General features: G+C 42.5%; 3 protein-coding genes and 1 non-coding gene across 8 annotated transcripts; 3 read left to right on the top strand and 1 right to left on the bottom strand.

Moving 5' to 3' along the window:
* Positions 1-5,705: 5,705 nt before the first annotated feature.
* LOC133903328 (uncharacterized) lies at positions 5,706-9,121 on the top strand. 2 transcript variants are annotated; one of them, XR_009907218.1, is made up of 4 exons: positions 5,706-5,864; positions 6,576-6,641; positions 7,785-7,924; positions 8,738-9,121. XR_009907218.1 is itself a non-coding variant. In XM_062344648.1 (2 exons), the coding sequence occupies exon 2, from the start codon at positions 6,636-6,638 to the stop codon at positions 7,062-7,064; it is 429 nt and encodes a 142-aa protein (XP_062200632.1). In that variant the 5' UTR covers positions 5,706-5,864; positions 6,576-6,635; the 3' UTR covers positions 7,065-7,451. The 2 variants fall into 2 exon arrangements, 1 of the variants encoding a protein (XP_062200632.1); XM_062344648.1 differs by lacking the exons at positions 7,785-7,924; positions 8,738-9,121 and having other exon boundaries at positions 6,576-7,451.
* Positions 9,122-10,200: 1,079 nt separating this feature from the next.
* On the top strand, positions 10,201-15,260 carry LOC133903467 (probable plastid-lipid-associated protein 10, chloroplastic). Of its 4 annotated transcripts, none has more exons than XR_009907277.1 (9): positions 10,201-10,487; positions 10,566-10,674; positions 10,806-10,946; positions 11,348-11,443; positions 12,141-12,221; positions 12,882-12,968; positions 13,308-13,363; positions 13,443-13,630; positions 14,975-15,260. XR_009907277.1 is itself a non-coding variant. In XM_062344858.1 (8 exons), the coding sequence occupies exons 1-8, from the start codon at positions 10,216-10,218 to the stop codon at positions 13,555-13,557; spliced, it is 957 nt and encodes a 318-aa protein (XP_062200842.1). In that variant the 5' UTR covers positions 10,201-10,215; the 3' UTR covers positions 13,558-13,948. The 4 variants fall into 4 exon arrangements, 2 of the variants coding, with proteins under 2 accessions (XP_062200842.1, XP_062200843.1); XR_009907278.1 differs by lacking the exon at positions 14,975-15,260 and adding an exon at positions 13,792-13,948; XM_062344858.1 differs by lacking the exon at positions 14,975-15,260 and having other exon boundaries at positions 13,443-13,948.
* A 697-nt stretch (positions 15,261-15,957) lies between these two features.
* Positions 15,958-16,605, bottom strand: LOC133903468 (protein RESPONSE TO LOW SULFUR 3-like). Its single transcript, XM_062344860.1, has one exon. It carries the CDS (start codon positions 16,521-16,523, stop codon positions 16,191-16,193), a length of 333 nt encoding a protein of 110 aa, XP_062200844.1. The 5' UTR covers positions 16,524-16,605; the 3' UTR covers positions 15,958-16,190.
* Positions 16,606-22,554: 5,949 nt separating this feature from the next.
* Positions 22,555-22,691, top strand: LOC133904199 (small nucleolar RNA snoR77). The gene has a single exon (XR_009907432.1). It is a non-coding gene; the product is annotated as a small nucleolar RNA snoR77 (small nucleolar RNA).
* The last annotated feature ends 683 nt before the right edge of the window (positions 22,692-23,374 follow it).

Raw genomic sequence — 23,374 nt, 5'->3', positions numbered from 1 at the left:
TTAATGTCATCCTGTCTTAACATAATACCTGCTCAGGATGCAAATTACATTCAAATTTACGAATTTTCATTAGCACTGCCTATAGAATCGACATCCGATTGCAAATTGTGGCACCGACCCCAACTCAGAAGCTGCAGAATTGTGAAACTGCCGCCTCAAGACTTCACCAGTTCCAATCGATAACTAATCTGTTGCACGCAACCTAAAGATTGACTTGAAGATAAGAACCAAACAGGCTACAAGCAGCCTGTTCTGCACCACTCAAGCTCTTGGCTAGCACCTGAACAGCAACAACCAAAGCCAGGTAAGCGCCTCACAGGAGTTAGAGTGAACATGCGGCGGGCATTGCAGCGGGGGCAAAAACACACGTACACGAAACGCAGCGGAGCGTCCTCCTGCCCGCAAGGAGGGAAGCTGCAGCACGAGACCGGTGGAGACACCGGCGCCGTCGCCATCACTTCTCATGGCGGTGCGGAGCGCAGCGCGGGGTGTGGCGACCGACGAGTTGTGGCGGCGGTTTGGATGGACTGGGTGAACACCAGGCAGTCCTCGCAGGTCACCGCCGAGTACGGTTCGCCATAGACCATTTTCCCATCATCCCCGAGCTACCGATCCCTATTATCTTATACTGGAGCTCCACTCTAGGCATGGATGTTATTCATGGGGTCCTCGAGTTTGGCTCCATGCATGTCGCACAAACCACCTAAAATGAACTCTCTTAACCTTATAGAGTATTTTGGTACCACTTACCGAGGTGCTGCTAGCCAGGCCCAGTAGTCTAACTTCCACCTAGGCCGGTCTGACCGCTGGGCTGTGACTTGACCGGTTAAACTCAAGTTTAGACTCTATAGTCAGGAGTCAGACTGCTATATGTATGTTATGCATGTTTAGTGAGTTGATGTCGGGAATCGGGTATAACCTATTTTATTGTATTTGTTCCTACCTTGATTATTGATGATCCACATCCTTTATAACCTGGGTATAACCATATTAATGTCTATTTAAAAGTTATCCAAAATTCTTAATAATGCATAGGTCATCGGTAGAAGTTGGACGGTGGAATGTCCCTCCTTCGCGGGCTATAGGGCTTAATCATTATTCACAATGAAAACAATGTTGGGATGAAGAGTTTGTGAGAATGAAACGAGATGTGGACGGTGTTAGGGGCAAGTCGGGAGAGGAACCCGGATGCCATAGCCCGCTTGCATCGATTAAGCACCGACTGTTTTGTCGTTGGCTTAAGTATTTTCCGTACTTTCACATATTCAATAATTGTACGAATGAGCCAATTATCATACGTCATGCTAACACTTGACTTATGGCCCTATGACGCGTAAGAGAAAAAAAAATAAGGAGAAGCAAGGTGGCGGGGAGCCGGAGGTGTCTGGGAGACACTCGCGGTAACTTTGGTGTCATAGGGGCAAGCGCAAGTGGTTAGTTTTGGGTATTAGAAAGGTTATCTCCGGGCAAGTGGATGGACCCGAATCGTGTGGATAAAGATATACCTACTAAACAGTGTAAGTTCGATTCGAATTCCGCGCTCTCAGTTATGAACATGCTTATGTCCATCCGTATCAATTGTAGAGTTCTGATGTTGGATTGTATATGGTATGTTGGGAAGTGGCTAGTGCCGGTTTATGTTGAGAAGGGTATGTTCATGTGACCATTACGTCATGTTTATGATCTAAGGATATGATTGTACAAGTTGTTAAGTCTTGTAGATGCCCACACTCTTAAGTTGATAAAATGCTCTTGCGTATAAATTCATTTAGCCTTGTGGCTGAATCCTTGCTACTCATTCCAAATGCATGATCCTTGGAGTCAGGTTATTATATGTACTCACTATGAGTAAGTCTTGCAAGTACCTTCATACTCACCTTGCTATCGTTGAGTTTTTACAGGTGAGGATGATCTAGTGTACGGTTGCTTCATGTCCGTCGATGTTGGTGATGGGCGAGAATAGTGGTGGGCTACTCATGGTGACACGATGGTGCCTTAGGGCAAACGACACCATATATTTTGCTATTTATAGATGTTATTCCACTGTGTAGTGATATCAACAAGTTAGGATATAAACTTGATGTATTTTGATCCTCCTAGCATTCATTGATGTTACGTTGAGACTTTAAATCGCTGAATTTGTAATGACTTAAAGGCTTGTATTTACAGTACTTGCTCTTTATTATGCCTTAATATATTGAAGCTTGTTGTAAAAGGTGTGTGTTCCGATCTTGGGTATAAAATACATACCGGAATTAGATTCGTTTTAATCATTGAGTGGCTGTGATTGTTGTAGTGAGATATGGGATAACACGTGGTATGTCAAGAGACGGATGTATGCTACCTCTCATTTTATTAAAAGATCGTCCAATTGATTAATTTGAATACAATTTAGACGGTTCCTCACACCTTGTCATGAGGAAGAGTACACTCTCATGTCCATGCCTATCCTTGTGATTAACCTCTTTGTTTTCAATTCAGTTAGTCTATTGTATGTGAGATATGAATATATATTCATAATCGTTGCTTGCCGAATATATCTCATCCCATTAATCCTTTTACATGTATTCCTATACAGTTTTGACGAGCATAATGGGCTGGGGACTAGAAGCTTGCACGCACCACAATGTTAATAACCCAGATCATGTTGCACAAATTTAGTTTGGTAATGCTGCGTTCTTGCTTGTTATAAGTTTGTTTAATAGAAGAATTATTTTCTGTTTAGGGTGTACAGAGTTGTATGATGAGATGGTGTTGTGAAGGGTTTTCGGTTGCTATTCATATCGTATTTAGAAGTTATATTGTCATGCCTATCTTGACTTGACAGTTAAGCATCAAAATACAAAAAGAAGTGCTGCCAATTTTTTGAATTTTTGGCTAAATCATGCTTTAGTTGTATAGTAGGGCGTTACATATACACCTGTGCACGCTGTGTATGAATATATGGACATAGATTGAAACCTCGGAAAATCATAATGAGAAATATTTACAAATATCTACTACTTATTATCTCTACTACTTAAAAAATACGTAGTGGTTCCCGTACCAGGCAGGACGTCCTGCTTTCTTGTCCTGTCCGGACTAAAGCAACTTGGGCTATGGCCTTTTTGGCCCATGACGATCGATCGGCAGCCACCGCAAGCACGTATCCCACCCATCTCCCTCGTTGGCTCCTGCGCCCTCCCCCACCCACCCAACCCTACCATCAATTCATCCACTCTATACCCTCCGCCATCAAGGCAGCAGCACCCAAGCCTCTTGCCTCCCCTCCCTCTCCCACTCACGATGGCGGTCACGTGCTTCGCCATGGTTGTAGCCACACCCTCCTCCCGCCACCGCCAGGTCGCCCTCCCATCCTCCCACAGCCCTCCCAAAGCGGCACCGCCCCCATAAGGTGATTCCTCCCCCGGCCTTGCCAATCTGGTACCGCCTGCTCTCGCTCCGAGCAGTCGCCTGCCATGGAAACAGCGACTGCGGTGGTCCCCAAGGTTGGTGGTGTTCCGAAGGCAACTGTTCTTCGTGGAGCTGCGGTCCAAAGATACCACCATCGTGTCATGGGAAGAAGCTCCTAAAGGAGGCCGGGTATATGCTATGAGGTGAAGGTGAAAAAGTTGGGGAGTTTCGTTTTTGCGCATCGCTTTGTGCTCGCGGAGGTGTTTGGATCTAGGTTTTGAGGCATTTGGTCGCTGCCATGGATGCCAGCGGCGACAGGGACGTCGTGGGGAACGCAGCGCTGGAGGTTGCTGCCCCCGCCTCCCACGGCCGCGGCAGCCCCAATCTCTACGTCCGGGGCAAGCGTAGGGACCTCGAGGTCTGGGGAGAAGCCAGTGAAGCGGATGATGAAGAGCCCCTACCACCTGGAGGTTCTCAAGCAGACATATGCTGGTTCGTGGATTTTGACAGATTTTGGTGTTTTTGTTTTTGAATTTTTGGTGATTTTTTATCAAGTGTTTTAGGGAGGTTTTGAGTTTGGTGTAGCAGAGCAGTATGTGTATGTCAACTGGCAAGGTATTCTTGTTTCATCATCTATTTACATGTCTCTTGTTTTGGTTCCAGATGACAGTGTTCAAATATGGCAGGCAGATCATTACTTGGGTGTAGCTTACAACAAAGATAAATGTCTGTCGTATGAGGCACTAGCTCCAATATTGAAGGTTGTTCGAACTGAGTGCCATCTCTTCTGAGATATCAATGATGACCATAATTTTTTTTAATTGAAGTGATTTGCATATGCTAATACTGGAGCTGGTGGAGGCTAATGTCATCAAGTTGGTGAAGGTATTCATAGGGTAATGTATTAGTTTTTAATTTTTTTAAGATATTACTGCCGATTTTCTTAGACATTCGCCTTTTATATTTTGATAGCAAGACTATGCATGGTATCCAAGACTATTGTGTAAATGTATCGACCAAACTTGTGAATTTCAATTTGTTTGCAGCTTTTGTCTTGTTTGAGCAATGGAGTCCTCAGAGTTGTGATGAACTGAGTTTTGAATATGCAACACTTAAGTTTAAATTTCACTTGTGATGAATATGTGTTATGACTTGATATGCTACTGGTCATTGTGGCTCCTTAATTTGTTGTATTCACACTGATGTTTCTTAATTCATCTTTTATATAGTGTTAATCAATATATGTTCTTTTTGACTTATTTCTATCCAAGATTGATTCGTAATTTTTTTTAAGTTCTACATCTAAGATTTTAGCTAGTTGGATCAAAATTTGATTTCGTTAGTGGTGTTATTTGGCTTGCTCGTCACCCGTTGCAATATTATTGATCTTATTTTATTATCAATATATCGATTCAAAGGGTTGATTTAGTAGGACCACCAGGTGTGCCCAGGCACACCCAAAGAAGTTATATTTAAACTTGTATATGTAGTTTGCTCAATTCTTTTGATAAAAATATTGTGGTATGAATAGCATTAAAATCAGCTATGCAATATTCTTGTGAAAAGTTTTTGGCTTATGTTGCAATATTATCAACTTTATTTTGTTAGACATGTGGATTCCACGTACACGCTTACTATCAATCTTAACCTTTGACTAACTGATTTTAGAATTTATGTAGCTTTCATCATTCTATTTTTATACATTTAAGGATGATTTATAACAATTAATACAACTATTGATCACGATTTTGTGATTTCCTGTCATGATAATTGAAACTGTTTTACTCTTATTCTCAGAGAGGAATAGGATGTGATTGAATTTCTACGAGGCAAGAACATTGTTCAGGAAATCACTCTTTAGATCAATCGATATAAGCAATATTTATGTATATACTTGATATCATCTTGTGTAAATTTTATTTTCATTACAACGAATAGACACTCAACTAATATATCACTCAATTTTAGTTGGTGGGAGTTGGACAGTGGTCTTCAACATAAAAACTGAAATACCACAGCCAATTATCCCAATCAAAGAATATCCGGCCAAGATGATCCATTCAACTACTATCACGTGTTAATCATAGTCTGAGAGTGGGTCCCGTCAGCCCGAGCCCGCGTGTGATTAGCACAAAATGACAAACAAGCTAGCTTGCTGATTACTTCAAGGAGACCGAGCTGACCGAGCCGCTGAGCCGAGCCAAGACGATCCGAGCCGCTGGTGCAGCGGCAGTGCACGAGCTACTGAGCTCCGTGTCGACGTCTCCCGGTCCCAGATGGGTGGGCATTTTGGTCATTTGGCAAATTCCACGATTCTATAAATTAGACCCCCTCCTCTTCCTCCGGCCCGTCGCTGCTGATTGCAAGGTTCGTACGGCAGGGGGGAGAGAGAGAGAGCGAAGTCGTCCTCCTCCGCGGCTTCCCCAGCTATTTCTCTCCATCCCTTTCGTGTCTCCCCTCCGACTTTACTGGTAAGTCCCCTTCACTTCCACTCGCTAGGTTTTTGCTCGATATTTTGGGGTGTTTATGAGGAACGAAGGGGGCTCTGTCTGGATTTGCCGTGGTTAAATCCGAGCACGTTGAGGTGGGGCTGCGATTGGTGTGGATTGTGACGTCGAGGCGCGGTCATGTGAGGATTTATTGTGATTTTGTAGTGGGTGGCTGGGGGCTTTACCGTCTAGATCTAGTAAAATTTGTAGAGTAAAAGAAAAGGGAGGGGGGGGGGGGCAGTTTTAGTTTCTGGTTTACCTACGCGATTGGAAGGGATGGATGTTGACTTGTGGAGGTCTTGTTGTTTTTTATTGTATCTGCGACATTTTATATTTCGGCTTGGGGAATTTAGCCCTTATAAATTCGCTCGAGGTTCGATGGCTCGTTGTCATGAAATTGTTCAGATTTGGCCAAAAAGCGTTGAAATTATAGATGGTGGGAATATCCAATATTTATGACGCAGAGAGTTGTGGGAAATCGTGTCTGATATTTTACCTGGTGGGCTAACCAATTGGTAGTTACGGCCTGTCAATTAGTTTGTTACTTTGTTCACATGACAATGCAAATTCCTCTCCTTTAATGGCAAATTTATTCATTGACTTGGCTCAGTAGTAGCAACAAGAAGCACAATGTGGTCATATGCAGTAGCTCCAAAACAAAATTCTGAAGCAAATTCTTGTTTTGGGTTGCAGAAACTTCCAGTCTCACATTCTGAGAAAAGGGTATGTGAAGAGGTTTCTAGCAGCAGTACAATGGAGGTATTTGGCAAATCTGTGATTGCTGAGCCCAGCAATGTGATTTTCTTGTCCACAATTCTTAACACAGAAGGGTCAAACCCTAGTCACAAGTGTGACAAGAGGTGCCAGAATGAGCACATATTTGGAAACATGTACCGTTGCAAACTGACTGGAACCACTCACATCTGCGACAAAAACTGTAACCAGAGGATCCTCTATGACAACCATAACTCGCTCTGCCGAGTGAGTGGGCAGTTGTTCCCGCTCTCTCCACTGGAGCAGCAGGCAGTGAGGGGGATCCGAAGGAAGCATGAAGTTGACAGCAATGAGGGGTGCTCCTTTAAGCGCAGGCGTGCACAGCTGCATCCTTCCCTTTTTGAGAGGTCCTACTCTTCTGTGTCTCCAATCCCAAGCCAGGTTGGAGATGGCATGGACCTGAGCTAGAGCTAATGAGACTTCCTTTTCTTCGCCAGCCCCCTCATTCCGTTCTTTCTACCCCTTTTTCCCTTGGATTGACAGGATGGAACTATAAGAGCTTCCTTCTTTGTAGACTTATGAAGGGATGTGAGACTTCTTAGATGCACTAAATAAATGTCTATGTAGTACCAGTTCAGTTTCATGGGACCTTGTTGTAACTCGTAAACTTTGGTTGAACCGCCTATTCTGAATTACGTAGTACTTTCAGATAATCGTTCGCTTCTGGTGCTTAAATTATTTTATTGTAGTGTAGTTATTTTGTTTGCTTTGACTTCCTTATTATGTTCTTTTAATATTGATTGCCTGATGCACTTCAATATAATTGAGCTGTGTAAATTTGTTTGACGTTGCAAATCTGTTACGGATTATTTGTTCCTGTATATTGTGGCCTCAGGGGGTGGACTTACTTTACTGTCTGAAATTCCTGCACAGTTGTTACTAGTATTTTGCCTGACAGGTTTCTGATCAAGCTTGAATTATTTTATGGTTTGAATTACTTACAGGTTATGTTTCTAACACTCTTTGTTTCCCTCCTTTTCTCTTTTGTTTTGTCTTTCCCCTTAACTTTTTTGTATGCAGGACCATCCAGGTGCTAATTATTTTGGGAAATATTTTGGTCTTTCATATAATTTTATATTGTTAACTTGATTTTGTTTGTTAGTTAACCTCTTTCTTTTGTTTTTGCAGGTGAACTGCCGATCTCTGTTTCTTTTCAATCATAGGAAGTGAGATTGGGAGACTCTTGGAGATGCTCTAATCAAGGAGACTTTTGTCAATACTACTTTGCAGTGGACTGTTTAGCTTCTGCTGAGCAGCATGCTTTCCAGGTAACTGATTAACTAATCTGTAGCAGTGTCAGAACATGATTATCCATGTCACCTCTTTGTGCTCGGCTAAAGCCTCAGAGGCAAGTAAACAATCAGCCTACAAGGTTTGCCATAACATTTTTGAGTAGTTTGACAAACGAACGCTTGACTTCCAGACCATAAAAACCTAATAGGTCTGAGTGAAAGATTGATTTTCATGAGTATCCATGTCACCTCTTTGTGCTCGGCTCAGTTGTTATCAATACATAAACCTCTTCCTGTTGCATAATATAGTTATCTGGGTACTGGTCTGAAATATAAAGTGAAATGAAAAGAACAGGTCGGCTAAGTGAAATGTTTCATATTAGATTGTTAGAATCAAACTCAGGTAAAACCTGATAACTATTGCCAACATTTTCTTGTCCATGTTGCGACAATTTGGTTTCTTTGCGTGCCATGCCATAGCTTTTATAACTGGAAATAACAAGCCATAAATCAAGGCAGTCCCTTTGCTCTACGTGATAACAAAGTGGTGTTATGTTGGTTAGGAAACGGATTGTGCTCTTGCTCTTCAGACAAGCCGAGCGAGGAGAGGTCATCCTCTTCTTTGCTGATCATGTTGTAGTATTCCAACATAAAGCTTTTGGATCATTTGCACCTTATTTTTTTGCACAACAATCTAGTTTTGGATGCTAATATCCTGGAGAAATAGAAGGCCCACATTTTTAAGTATGTCACTTATCCTGCCCATTTCATATGCATTTTTTCCCTCCTGAGCAGTGGATTTTCATGTCCCCTGGCTTGATCATTATACTTGTTTTGTATGTTTCACAGAGCATAAATCGTCGGAAGAGAAGTCTGATACTACCACTATTCGAGAAATATTGGGGGACACTGTAACTTTGGACGTTCAAGTTGAAGAAGATACTGCAGGGTTTACCGACTTTTAGTATCACCCGTTGCTGCATTAGGCGAAATCAGCAAGAGCAGCAACCATCTGCCTTTTGAAGCGACGTCTAAAGATCCCTGAGACTTCAGGAGTTTCCGTTCAACAAGCTTGCTTTCACTCCAAGCATACCTTGTTACGATTATACTTGACAAAAGTTATAGCCTAAGCAGTGGGTGCTTTTCTTTCGCATCAAGTTTTGTTGGGACGTCTTTGTCTGTATGAGCAAATGTTGTTGGCTAAAGAAATAAAACTAGTACCATTTGCTGTTATGCTTCCTGGGGAAATAATCAGAACAATGCGCTTTTGTAAGGTTAAGTGGTTAGACCTTTTCATTTTGGTTTGCTGTTGGTGGCAAGATTGAAATGGCAAGTAGATCCATAAGCATGTGTTGAGGTTTGCCCAGAGAAATATTAGGCTGGGGCGTTCCCATTTTTGCTTGCGAGTTGACCTCCAAAATACCCAAACAGTAATGTACATCTGTTCGTCACCGTCGGCCCGGCCCATATTAGCAACACAAGCTGCTCACGTTCAGTCACACTGCGGGCCTGCAGCTTTCTTGAAATTTTTTATTTTTCAATATTCGCAAAAGTACATATTTATTTTAAAATATTACACATATATGTCATCATCGTCCATTAAAATATGTCACCTTACAACGGACGATACATTTAAAAAAATAAAGATATCATCCTTCCAACGACAACAACTTAAAAAATCAAAAAACACTACATTTCATCACTCTCAAAATTCGAAATACTATGATATACATTTTTTAGAATTTTTTTTGACTATTTCTATAGTGTTTGAATTTTGAAAGCAATAGAACATATTTTTTTTATTTTTTAAATATATCACACCTTGCTATTACCTAACCAACTAACGATGCTACATGTCCAATATTTTAAAATAGACATGTATTTTTTACTAATATTGAAAAATAAAAATAAAAAAATTCCAGCTTTCTCACCGCTCTCCGCATCTGTATGGGTCGCGCGCACTTGAATTGGGCGCATGACAATCCAGGCGTGTCGGACGAGAACTTTTTTTATTTTAAAATAAATATATATACATATATATTTGTTTTGAAATATTATAAATTTATATTTGAAGGACACGTCGTCTTTTCAACCACCGACATGTTTAAAAATAAAAAGTTTTATTTTAATACTCTCAAAACTCATAATATTATAGAAATAGTCATAAAAATTCTATAGTGTGAAGGATTGCATCTAACACTTTTGTCGCATTTTTAACGGGGACAAAAGTCTAAATTTACAAAAAAAATATTTAAAAATAAAAAATAAAAAAGTCCGCCGGACGACGGGTGGTGGGTTCCCGGCCGTCGAACGTGAGGCGGGCGCTGATGGCGGCAGGTGAGAGGACACCAAATATCCCGTTGGCAAGGCAAAACCGACCCGCGGCTGTGCCCAGGCCGCGCCACAGTTCGTTCATCCCCTCGCAGGGAGTAGAGGCGCAACAAAAATGGCGCTCGCCGCTGCTCCCCTCCGCCGCTTCCCCACCACGCCGCCGCAGGCGCCGTCTCCGCCGCCGGCCTCTCGCCTCCGCCCGCCCCCTCGGCGCGGATCCCGTCTCCGCCCGCTCCTCGCCGCGGCCACGGTCGCCGCTTCCTCCCCGGTACTCTCTCCACACCTCCGCTCTTAAGAAGCCGCAACCGACCCCACCTCGCCACGCGCTCTCTGACGCTTTGGTTAGGCAGGCGGACGCGGAGCGGCGGAAGCACGAGCTGTTGCGCGCGGTGCAGGAGACGCGGCGTGGATTCGTGGCGGGCCCCGACCAGCGCGCCGCCATCGAGGAGGCCATCGTACGTACGAGGCCTGCTGCTCTAGAGATTAATCCCCTTCGTATTGCACTTACACAGCCGATGCGACGTTTGTGACGCGGCGGCGGGGTTCGATTGATTTGCTGCGTCTTGTGCCCATGTGCGCTGTGTAGGTGGGCGTGGAGGAGCTCAGCGCCGGGGAGGGGGCAGCGCTGGACCTCACAGCGCTCGATGGCACGTGGAGGCTGTGCTACACGTCGGCGTCGGACGTGCTCGTGCTGTTCGAGGCGGCCGAGAGGCTCCCACTTCTGCAGGTATCTGTGTGTTCAACTGTTCATCAATCTCGCCTAGCTCCTCGTTGCAATTGGATGTCTACTAAAAGCCATCACCTAACAATCAATTAGAGATGCCAGGACATTTAAGATCAACTGCAGATGTCAGTACCTTGGCAACCTCCCCTTTTTAAAATGTTTAATACTGGGGAATGCTTGCTGAAAAGTGCCATTTAAGTTCAGTTCTGTTTGCTTGAACTGTCTCTCGACAGGTTGAGCACTTGAGCTATTAGAGATGATGAGTTTTCAACTGCTCATACATCAACAAGATGCATTTGGCCTTTTACTATTTATTACTGGTGTGTTTAGGCAATCGTATTTGAGAAATTTAGGGGAAGGGTTGGGAGTCTTGTGATCAGGGTGATGTTTTTGGATATATGCAGGTGGGGCAAATATATCAGAAATTTGAGTGCAAAGATCAATCAGATGGTGGAATTGTGAGGAATGTTGTTCAGTGGAGCATCGAGAACTTGCTGGAGGTAAGCCTTTTATGGGTGCTGTCCACCTCTTGGGGAGTTTTTGTTTTAATCATCCTAACTTTCCGCTACATTGGCGATCTTAGTCATTATTACACCTGATTTCAGTCGATTGGAAATGAGATCAGGGCTGTAGCTGGAATTCCAACTATTGCAATTTTGTGTCGTATGAATGTTTACTCGCTGTGCACAGACAAAACACAAAACAGGTGGTTCCCTTGTTAACTGAGAGTTTCCACTGAACTGACCAACTTGATTTGTTGCTTTTTTATTTCAAGTACACCTTGAATATTAGTGTTTATCGTAACAATGGGAGGAAAGTGCCCTTCCGATACACGGAGCATGTCCTCGTATATCATTGTCCACATAGTTACTGATGTACTTAAATGAATGAAATACATAAAAATATGATAATTGCAGCTGTGCAGTGCCTTGCATTGATTGAGTAATGCTCACCGATTTCTTATTTTCAGAATTAGAGTTATTTGTTCTTTTCAGAATCTGGTTATTTTTCATGTTTTGCTGTAAAACTGTGTTTCACACCTAGAAGAAATTTACTTCTTTGTTTGACATATTTTGCATCTTCTGAGCAGTCAGCTTTCTATTCTTTGCATGTTATGATGAACCATCTTTATTTTTTAGTCTTTACTCTCATTTTTTTCAGTTCTCTCATGTTTGATTCTTTTAGCGATCTCTATAGGAGCAAGAAGGTGCAACACTGATGGTCTCTGCAAAATTCGTAGTCCTGTCTAAGCGCAACATCTTTCTTCAGTTTGAGGAGGTAATATTCCTTTTCAAAAATATCTAAATATGATTATCTGAACAAATATTCGCAATGGAAAAGGCTGGCATTTATGATGTGAAATCAGGACAGACATAACGAGACATTTAGTTTGCAATGGTAAATAACAGGCATGAGCCATGAGGTATTGGCTTGCTAAGTAGTATTATTGTGTTAATATTTGAGCTACATTAGCAGTCAGCATTCTCCATGATTCTATTCACATGGAAGATGGCGCTATATAACCAGACAACGTATCTCTGATGAGATGATGCTTACAAGTCATTTGCAACATTGGAATATTATTTTTTCTTTCTTTTTGCTATTTTCATCCATTGTCTTAAGCTAAGCCTTTTAGAGGGCTGTTCTTGCGTTATCATTTGCTTTATTTTCTAGTTTTCTTTGACCATTATGCCTTTCAGGGTTTTTGAGCCACGGCTGGTCTTAGATGTGGTTATTATTTTTCCTGTACTGTAAAGCCTTAACTTTTGGCGCCTGGCTCCTGACCCGGACTCATTGTTTTAACTCTTCTACCCTCTTGAGCAGCAGGACTCCTGCCCTCTTTTGTTCAAGGAAAAAATGTTTATCTTTTTTTTTCTGTGGGACCTTTGGTTTTTAGTGCTAGTCGCTAGTTTTAACTTGTGATCCATTGTTTAACAGGTTGCTGTTGAAAATATCAAGATTAGCGAGCAGCTGCAAGCACTAATAGCTCCTGCTATACTTCCTCGATCATTTTTTAGCCTTCAGGTATTTTAGCTTGCCAGGTTATGTCAAATAAGTGCATTTTTAACTTGCATATTATCCTTGATTTGATTAAATCTTGTTTTCTCTTTCTTGGTCATTGACAAATACGACATCGATCAATATTTCTTATGTTTTGTTCTCACTGTACAGTTCTGAATTCTGATAGTTTTGAGAGCTGCTAGTTACCATAATATGCAAGTCTGCTGCAAAAAGAAAATACAAAGTGAAAAATATTAATATTTAGGATCAGTTTTAGTGCTTTCGCCATGTTTGTTGTAGTTCTTTTTCATGTACCATAGTACAAGTGTTCCAAATTTCAATGTAGCAAATTTATTGGTGCAGATATTGCAGTTCCTTAAAACCTTTCGAGCTCAAGTCCCTGTTAGTGGTCCTGAAAGGTAATTTTTCCAAACTAATTCATTTCGATCAATTCATGTTTCCTGTGTTTTGTAATTACCAAACTGAATTGAATGTCAGACGATCACCTGGAGGACTATATTATCTTTCTTACCTTGACCGTGATATGCTCCTGGGTCGTTCGGTTGGTGGTGGGGGAGTTTTTATTTTTACAAGAGCACAACCTCTTTTATGAAGGTTTTCTGATTACCAAGAGTATATCATCTGAAGGCATGGCAGTTGTACTTGAGCTTGCCCGCTTACAAAAGGTATATATACCTTTCATGGCAACACTACGTGAGTCTTTCTTTTTGGACATGTGGTTATGTGATTATCACCTTATTCTAGTTTTTTTAAAAAGATTACCACGCTCTACTTTGATTTTTAAGAGATCACATGCAACATGCTTTCTTTTACACACCTATTGCAGTGAATACGTAGCTTGCTAGTGGATACAGATAGCTTCCTGAAATAGTTCTGTTTAATTCGAGTGTTGTATGATTACTGAAATTGTACCTATTGAACTCTGTAATTGTTAAATTAATTTAACATTTGGATCAATAAAACCAATGTTCTTAATGCTGATATACTCCACCTGCTCTATTCTACTTTATGACATTGACTTTTTTGTGGTTTCACCTTCACTTCCTACTTTTATAGTTTTATTATACTAGAAAACTATAAAATTATGATTTTAGTAGAGTACATTTAGTGATAAATCTAGTGATATGTTTTTCATAAGTCCAGTCTTCGTAGTTTCAAACATATTGGTGATCAAGGTTTAAAAAGTTTGACCGCACAGATGTTAAAGCATCAAATAATAAAGAACTGCTGGAAGTAGAGATGTTCAGTGTGTGGGACAGTGGGAGGGGGCTTTCCACGAATTCAGGGTTTGGCAAGAAATGCTGTTATGTAGCTTAACATGGACATCGAGTAATACTAACTTTCTTTTTAACGGAGTGTTGAGTAATCATAGGTTTGTGGAGCATGCAATTCCAAGAAGTAAGAGAAGATTTGGAGGAAACTAAGTGGTTCACACACATTGATGGCACATCTTATTTTGAAAGGCAATATTGAAACTTAAAAATTGATAGTTTAGAAGGGGCCAAAATATTAAATTTGTAACATTTAGTCTCAAACAAGTTGGGGTAGGCTAGAGATGAAACCCAACAAGAGCCACATGAATTAAAGAGAGAGAGAGAGAGAGAAAGAAAAAGATACAAATTTGTAACCTAACACGCAGTATAATTTTATTTGGTTTCCCCAATTTAGTTGACGGAGAGCACTACTGCCCCTGTTTGCAACCACTATTTGAAATAATTGTTTTTGCCATGCTGTCTCGAGAGACCATTGTTTACATTAAGATTGCATGGAGTCATGGACCATAACACTGAGCAGATCTTAGGCCAGCAGCAAGTTGATGTGCTGAAATTGTGGCAGTTTCTTAGACGAAATTGTGACAGCCGATTTGGTTCTAACGGAAAGTAGGATGTCGTGTTTCCTGGTTTGATTCATGACTGAAAATGGCCATAACTACATATCATTTCGCTATTTACTTGTTTTTTAAGGTAAATGGCAATAGAGCTGACATTTATACTATATTACTAAAAAAGGAACGGGCGAACCCGTAGGGAAAAGGAGAACAACGAGAAACAAAGGGAAAAAAAGGCCGAGGCTGTAACAAAAAAAAGAACCTGTTCGCTCCTTAATAGATGCCCTGGTGCCACGCTCCCGCGAACTCCCACGAAGCCCCGTCGTCCTTGATCTTTCGGGCAATGGAGAGTGTGGTTTGATGCACCTTGTTGAAGATCCTGGCATTGTACTCCTAGATTTCTCAGTAGATCAAGATGATGAGTGACCTCAACCCCTTTTCAGCGTGTTAGGAGCAGACGCCAAAAAAGATCACCATTGGTGGATGGAATAGGAATGTGGTCAAGATGATTAGTGACCTCAACCCCTTGTTAAAAGGGGCAAAGTTGCATTCAGTTGGTTTCATGTCATAATCATTCTAATTTCGGTGGCTCTCTTTAATGAAAGTAGATGGAAGCTGATGCCTTACTGTATGTTATTTTTACGGAGTAATCTGGAAGCAAGTGGCATCTTGCGCGAGTTTTCTCTAGAAAGAGTTTGCTTTCTTGCTTGATTTGTAAGTCGTCACAGCTAGAAGGATATTTTATTAGAAACAGAGGTGGCGTTTGGATGTAGCATGGGAAAGAAAAAAGGAAATGAAGTAGGATAAAATGAGCTGGGTATGGGATATGGTTATAAGATTTTATTCTCAGTCCTTTTGTTTGGTTTGGTGTGGGATAAGGATAGAAAAATTAGTTATACCAACTATAACACCCTTTCAAAACAAAGAGACGGTAATGAAGAGCAGCATAACGAAAGACAATTATGAAATCTCGCAAGTTTCTCACATCTATCTCACCTGAATCCCACCCCTGCCTTGGGTTTCAAAGGTGGGAAAGGGAGGCCTCATGTCCCATTCTTAAACCCCCTCTGATTTCCTAACCCTCCTTCCAAACAAAGGATTGATCCCACCTCAAATTTCTCTTTCCCAGCTCCCATTTCCCACTTGACAAACGCCACCAGAGGGTAAAGTCTAGAAGGACCAGTAGCAACTGATCTCTTTGATTCCCCGTATACATCTCAAGCTAATTACAATTCCACAATTTACACACAGACGCCACGCACAAATCAACGTAATTAAAAAAAAGTGCACGTACAAGTTTACACGATCTTAGCATAAGAGACCCATCGATCCCTCACAAGCAACCAAAGGAAGGAGCTTGCTGTGTGGTGATGCCATACTGGTTGATTATTGCTAGATCAATCCATGCCCGCGACGCCGGCGGCGACGCTCCGGATCCCGGACGCCCTGAGCACTCCGTCGGCGAACGCGAGCCGCTCGGAGAGCGCCCTGACGTGCTCCTGGTACTCGACGGCCTGCGCCAGGGCCTCAGCCTCCAGCTCGCCGAGATCCACGCACAGCCGCTCCTCGGCCTCCTCAGCCACGGCCAGCCGCGCCAGCGCCGCCTCCAGCTCCCGCCGCAGCCGGTCCTCCCTCGCCGTCGCCTCCGCCACCTCCCTCTCTAGCTCGGCGTTCCTCCTCGCCATCTCCTCCGCTTCCTTGGCGTCCATGGCCACCTTTCTCGTCATCATGGCTACTAGTACTATAGTGCAAAGCACTACTAAATGTTCGATGCTTTCTTGTGCAAGGTTTAGCTTTATATAGGCCGGAATGGCTGGAGTAGTGACCAGTGAATGACGAAATGGAGGTGTCCAGGTTCAGTGAACCAATCAGGGTGAAGAGGTGTCGGTGTAGGGGTACAGCTGACCGCATCTCCGACGAGACCTTGGCAATACGTCCTCCCTCTCTCGTTTTCCGTCCCCTAGATTCATTTCGAGAAGGGAATCGGTGAAGGTGACTGGAAAGTAAAACACTGGGCGATGGAGTTAAAAAGGTAGAAAACACTGGGCGATGGAGGTGAAATGGCCTCTGGATTGGCTTGCGTCTTTTTTCCTTGAAGCAATGGAATGAAATAAAAACACCAGGCAAGCAGTCGCATACATTATCTTCCTTAATTACGAAGATTTATAAAGTCAAACTAAAAAGAGAGAGAGAAAGAGAAAGAGATGACACATACTTCTAGTACAGTTGAAAAGGTAATTAAAGATTAATATCAATATCCGTTATAATTTGTAAACGATGGTGAAATGCATTCACGTTATGCATGAATCTGTTCTAGTAATACTTATATGGTATGGACGAGAAAAGATTTGGGTGACGATGGTCTGGTTCTGAGATTATTATCTGAAGAAACAGTTGGGAACGTATGGCCCGGTTGGGTCCTACTCAGATGACAGAACAATGATGTTTTGACATGGGCGTGAACCTGATGTGTGCAAGCGACTAAGCGAGCGAAGAGGGCATAACTACTATTATTGGTAGGGTGACAGGAAGAGAAAATCCACACATTTGATCGTCCTTTATGTGAGTTGCTCATCCAATATAGGAGGGGAAAGCTGCCTTTCTAGCCACTTATCTCTTGAATCAAGACTCTAAAGAGAAAGATAGTACAATGTTCATGCGTTGTAACTGTATATCTAAATATTTTGAACGCATATCCTACTATTATGATAACATATCACTCAAAAAAAAATGATATTCATATATACCTTAGTCAAAAATAACATAGCAATATTCTCAATTATTTCTCTATAAAAATAATTACAAACAAAATATAAAATTATTTTGTGTCGAATATAACATGAATAAATACTAACGACAAAGTGAGTAACACATTATTATAGAACGCATCTATGAGATGAGAACTTCTTTATAGACGATATTCTTAGTGTGCATGCCGAATTGATGCTCCTATTAGTTCCTAGCGTAGCAAGTATTTTGAGATTGCTTCAAACAATTGCTCGTGACAGGGTGATATAGAGCTGACCATGGGAGAAGACTGGATTAGGGAAGTAGATTCCAATATGTGAGACCATTTATCCATGTGCTTGTCTTATGCTGTGCAGGTGATGGATGTAACTTGGCAGTCGACGGCGGGATGATTGTGGCCAAGCGAAGTGCTTAGTGTCGGACAATCAAAGAGGCCAAACAGAGTCAATGGTGATCTTAGCTGAACACGTGGAGGCTAATTAAAGTATTGAACACGGATGGAGACGGTGTGTTGACAAAGTTAAACGAAAAGGATACCAATGCAAGTGACAAGGTCCGAGGGATCAGAAACGGGAGAGACTTACCGGCAATCAGGATCGTAAGACGGAGTACACACGTCGATATCAGAGCGCTTGTTTAAAGTGTAAGCAAGTGGGGAGTCATGCTTTGAAAAGTATGCTAGGGTTTTACGGTTTAGCCTCAAAATCATGGAATGACTAGAGGAGTACATGGCACCATCGCGAAACTTACGTCGAGACGAAGCTAAGTCGTGAAGGCGCCGCTGCCGTTCGATGAATGGAGAAAAAATAGACCAAAATACCCTCGTATACAGGTATTTGAAACCAATTCGGATACAGTTGAACCGGCCAAAAAGATAACAAGATCAAACTTGGACTATTTGTTTATAGATTTACCTTTCCCGTTACATATGCGTACAATCCAAATAGATAGCAAGATCGAACATTGAACTGCTAATTCGTTATGGACTCTATGAATAAATCTAGACCTTAATTGTTATTTGAAAAAAAATCACAATAAACTTTTGGTTAGATGTTCATAACAATAAGTGATTTAGATCTTTTTTTTCCGATTAACGTGATAATTTTATGATCTTAAGAGCAAATATGGAGGCTTCTTTTGCAACTTAAATATTAAGATAATATATGGCATGAACCCCTCCTATTTGTACAATTGCAAAATGTTTTCTTTTAGTTAAAGTTGTTGCTGTTTTTTTCAAGGATGACATGAAACCATTCATGTGTTCATCACTGGAGCAGGTTTCAAAGTTGTTATCATTTTCTGAAACATTAGTGATTGGACTAGAATTGAGAACATAAGATTTCTGAAAAAACCTATCTCCATACTCCAGTTAGCATTGCTAGGTGGTATATGCTTTTCTAGGTGGATCAAGTACTGCTTATTCTATCTCACTTTACTGCAGCTGTGTGATTCTATTTAGTATTTCTAGGAACATGTTCATAAATACACTTGCCAATTTTTGGATTAACATACTCATTCGACGCTTCCTAGTTGTCAAAACATTTCAAGAGTTTAGTCTATTTTTCAGTATTATTATGCTTCCTTGCATATCTTATTGTCCAGCATTCAAATACTGAATATTGAATACTTTATTTCATATTTAAACTATTTATATTACACTTTTTATAAATTTTAAACTTATTTGTTGAATTTACGATGTTGAGAACTTTTAATATATTTATATTGTATTTTTAACAAATTTCATAATTGTATATTGGATTTGAAAATTTTCACCGGGCACAAATAGCGATCAAATCTTGGCTCCGCCACTGCTTGAGACTCAGAGTAGGATACTGTCGGAGGGTAAACTCCTCAAGCGGAGATCCGGAGAGACCCCCTTTGAGATTAGGCCGGGGGATGATTCTGAACCCGCCTTGTACGTGAAATCAACGGGAGTAAATGAGATACAGGTGAGGTAGAATGATCGGATGCAGGAGAAAGTAAATGCTTAGAGGATTTTTAAACAGGTTCGGACCGCTCTGAGCGTAACACCCTACTCCTGTGTATATGCTATAAATGCTCTGAGAACGTCTCTCTGAGGATCTGCTGTGTTACAAGAATGTTTTTCTAAGTCTAGAGCTTCGTGCTTCCATCATCGTGGACCGGAGTTCGTCCGATGTGCTCTATCTGATCTTAGTTCGACCTCTAAAAAAACTCTCTAAGTCTCGGTCCTCTCTTCTCCGGGGAGCCCGCCCCGCTTATATACCCATCAGGGCGGTAGCGTGCCTAGAAAGGATGGCGCAAGGTCCAAGGTGTCATAAATGGAAAGCAACCATCATGGGCTGCTGCGCGAGGTGACGGGGAGGGTTGAAAACGCACCCCGTCTGGTCTTGTTCGTCATCATTCTGCTTTTCGGCGAGTGCTGCGGGGAGGGCCCACCGGGCAACCACCGAGTAGCACCGCGTGCCCGCCCGGTCAGAGCAGGCCTGACATAGCAGGGCGGCAGGCGGTGTGCCTCGAGTTCTGCGATGTTATCCCGAGCCACGCCGGATGACGTGCGATGGGACCCGCGCATTAAATGTCCCCACGCCTTCCTGCCAGACCGTGGCACGGACTGACAGCAGGCGTGGGAGGAGTGGTTGGAAGTGATAAGCCACGTGCCCTCTTAAATGCGGTATCGGGCCTCTCACCAATTGATACCTTACCGCTGAGCCCTTGTGGAGACCACCGGCGAAGGACTTCTTAGGCCCTCGGGGAACTGTGAGTGCTCAGGGGCCACTGTTCACAACCCCGAGCACTCTCTCCCGGATATACCCTCTCTTGGTCCTCAGGGAACCGGGTGCTCGGGGACCACTGTTCACGGCCCCGAGCACTCTCTCCCGGAACTTGACTGCTCGGGTCCTCAGGGAACTTGGGTGCTCGGGGGCCACTGTTCACGGCCCCAAGCGCTCTCTCCCGGAACTGACTTCTCTTGTCATCGGGGAACTCGGGTGCTCAGGGGCCACTGTTTATAGCCCCGAGTACCCTCTCCCGGAACTTAGTCTTCTCGGACCTCGGGGAGATAACCCCTGAGAAAGGGCGCCACGTGGCACCCTACTATTCTGACCTCAGGACTCGGAAACCCCTGATTCCCATGTCATCGACAGATACATATTCCTGACCTGACTATATAAGGAGGGGAGAGAGTACGTCGAGAAGAAGAGGGTGTGAGAACAAAAAGAGCCAAACATGAGCAATACGAAATCGGATAGAAGTAGAAACAACATATTGAAACTCACAACAAATTTAAGTTATGATCATATTAATTCAACAAAGAGCATCAAGATTTAATTAGAACACAAGAGAACTCGTCGGGATTTATGAGTAGATCTAGACACATTCTATTATAATTGCCTTATCTTGAGATTAACCGAGACAATATATGGCATAGGGTTGTTATTTAAAGTGAGCCCAAAATTATATAAAATCTTTTTTTTCTATTCAATACGTACAATTGATGACTATATTCCTACTTTAAATAAGTATTTATATAATTAACTTTATCAATCGTCGAATAGACCAGCCCCTCTCCCACCATCAACATCATACTCCCTGTCTTCAGTGGTTTCATTGTTGTTGGATTCTTTTTTGAAATCGGAATTATTAAAAGAAGTTTATAGACATATGGATTCTACCAATTTTGACCGATCTTCTTTTTGGTATTTTAGGATAAATTCTTTTATTCCTCGATACTCAATACGAATTTTGGTCTTTTCACCGGTGAATAAAAGAAATTGTGATGAAATTGAAATCCCTTATCACTGATATGGGCACAACTTTTGAACACCTTTATTGATGGCCTCATCTGATTGGGTGAGAAGAAAAATCGTTCAATCAAATGTGATTTTTATCTTTCCATTTGTTTAGTGGGCGATTTTTACTTTTCGCCCACTGAATGAGCCGGAGTAGGCTATTTCTATCAAATTTCAAAACGGCAGTATAGTTTTGTAAATTTTCTTTTTCATAAAATATAGAAAAAAATTGCCCTTCATTGTGACCGTGGCTGTGGGACGGCGACCCGGCCTACCAGGCTTCTGTTGGCTGCTGCACTGCAGGTGCTCCCATTGGTCAGAGCTCAAACCGACAAATATGTTCAGGGTTTACCACGGTAATTTCTAATTACTGTACATGGCATTTGTGTTATGCTGGGCTGAATTTAGCCTGAAAATTTTCAATTGGGCCTGTACTGGGCCGGAAAAAGGACATGCCCTAGGGCCTGTCGTTAGGCTGGGCCCAATTCAGCCATAAACTTTCAATTGGGCCTGTACTCGGCCAGCGGAGAACATGCCCCGACGCCCTGTTGTTTGGAACAGACTAAGATCCTGTTTGTTTCAGCTTCGGATTCTGCCTTTCAGCTTTTATAATCCGAAGTTGAAACAAACAGGCAGCTTTTGGTTATAGCTTTTTAAAATCTGTTGGTTGGATTGTGAAAATTTGAGAAGCTGATTTTCCTCAGCTTTTGATAGATTGTGAAAATCCATTTTACTAAACTGTCCATTAAATTTTTTTTTAATCTACAGTCTAAAAGCTTTTCACAATCCAGCTTTTTACAATCTAGCTTTTATAAGCTGCTTTTTAGAATATTTAGCTGAAACAAACAGATCCTAAGCTTCCTGATCAAAGAGCGCTTGTGTACTGCTAACCGTCAGATTGGGATCGGACAGCTCGTATCGTCACCCAACTATGGAGGGGGTATTCATGTAATTTCGCTCTGCGACCCAACGAGACCCCTAATTAGGGTTCCTCCCCTTATAAATCCGGGCGACACGGCGGCGTCCCCAGCACATCCACGAGCCGGGGCGACGCCGCAACGACCAAGATCGATCCGATGGGGGAGCACTCGTTCACGATCAGCTCATTTGTTCGCGTTTTTCTTTTTCTCTTGATTGATTCCATCTGTTGCAATCTTTCTTTTTTTTGGTTCTGCTTTCTTGGCCCCTGCGGCATCAAATCGATCTCTTTCTCGAAGAAGAGAGATGCGACGAGCAATGATTCAGGCAGCCCCTTTGTCCAATCTCAATGGCAATGGAGGTGTTGCGTTGCTCGGAGAGCAAATCTTCTGCTCTTCAGATCGGCTGAGGGGGGAGTTCGCCTTCCCTCGTTGAGGCTGGTCTAGTAGTCTTAAGAATATCTGTTTCATACTTTCTCCAAACTTTTTTGGTTAAAAGCTTTCTTTTTGTTACTTCCAACTGTTGGGAATGCATTTGCGCAAACTCTTCTCGAGATAATTTTCACAGATTGACCGCAGATAGAAAGAAAAACAAAGGGCAAACGCCAATTTCTTTGAACAACAGACCGGTGCACTGCATTGTTGCATTCTTGACTAATCAAAGAAATTGAAATATGAACCGTAGTACAACATAATGCTCCAAAGATCTGAGGACACAAGAGTAAAGACTAGTTGCTTTGGCACTGGATGAGCATCAGGATCTAATGGTGGCACGGCGGCGGCGGTGCTGCCTTCTGCGTACGATGGTGTTGGAGGGAGCAGTCTTTGCACGCTGCGATGAGGATACGGTGGTGGTGGTGCTGGTGTCGGCCGCCGCCTTGACCGCACGCCATGCCGATGATGATGTGGCGGCGGTAGACGTGGCGGATGCATGTGCTTGATCGGGGCCGGCGGTGCCCTCCCCAGAACGGCATCCGGCCATGTCATGGTGGCTATTGGCTAACAAGCCAAGAACGTTTGCGCTTGATGATCTGATTGCTAGGATTTGTTTGGGCAAATCTCAGGCAGAGCCCCCTCGAGATCTGAACGAACACATGGATGCAATCAATGAGTTCTTGGCGATGCATCCAGCGTTTGGTCCATGAA

The sequence above is a fragment of the Phragmites australis genome, chromosome 21 (assembly GCF_958298935.1).
Source record: "Phragmites australis chromosome 21, lpPhrAust1.1, whole genome shotgun sequence".
NCBI classification, from domain to species: Eukaryota; Viridiplantae; Streptophyta; class Magnoliopsida; order Poales; family Poaceae; genus Phragmites; species Phragmites australis.
This window is presented reverse-complemented; position numbering and strand designations above follow the sequence as displayed.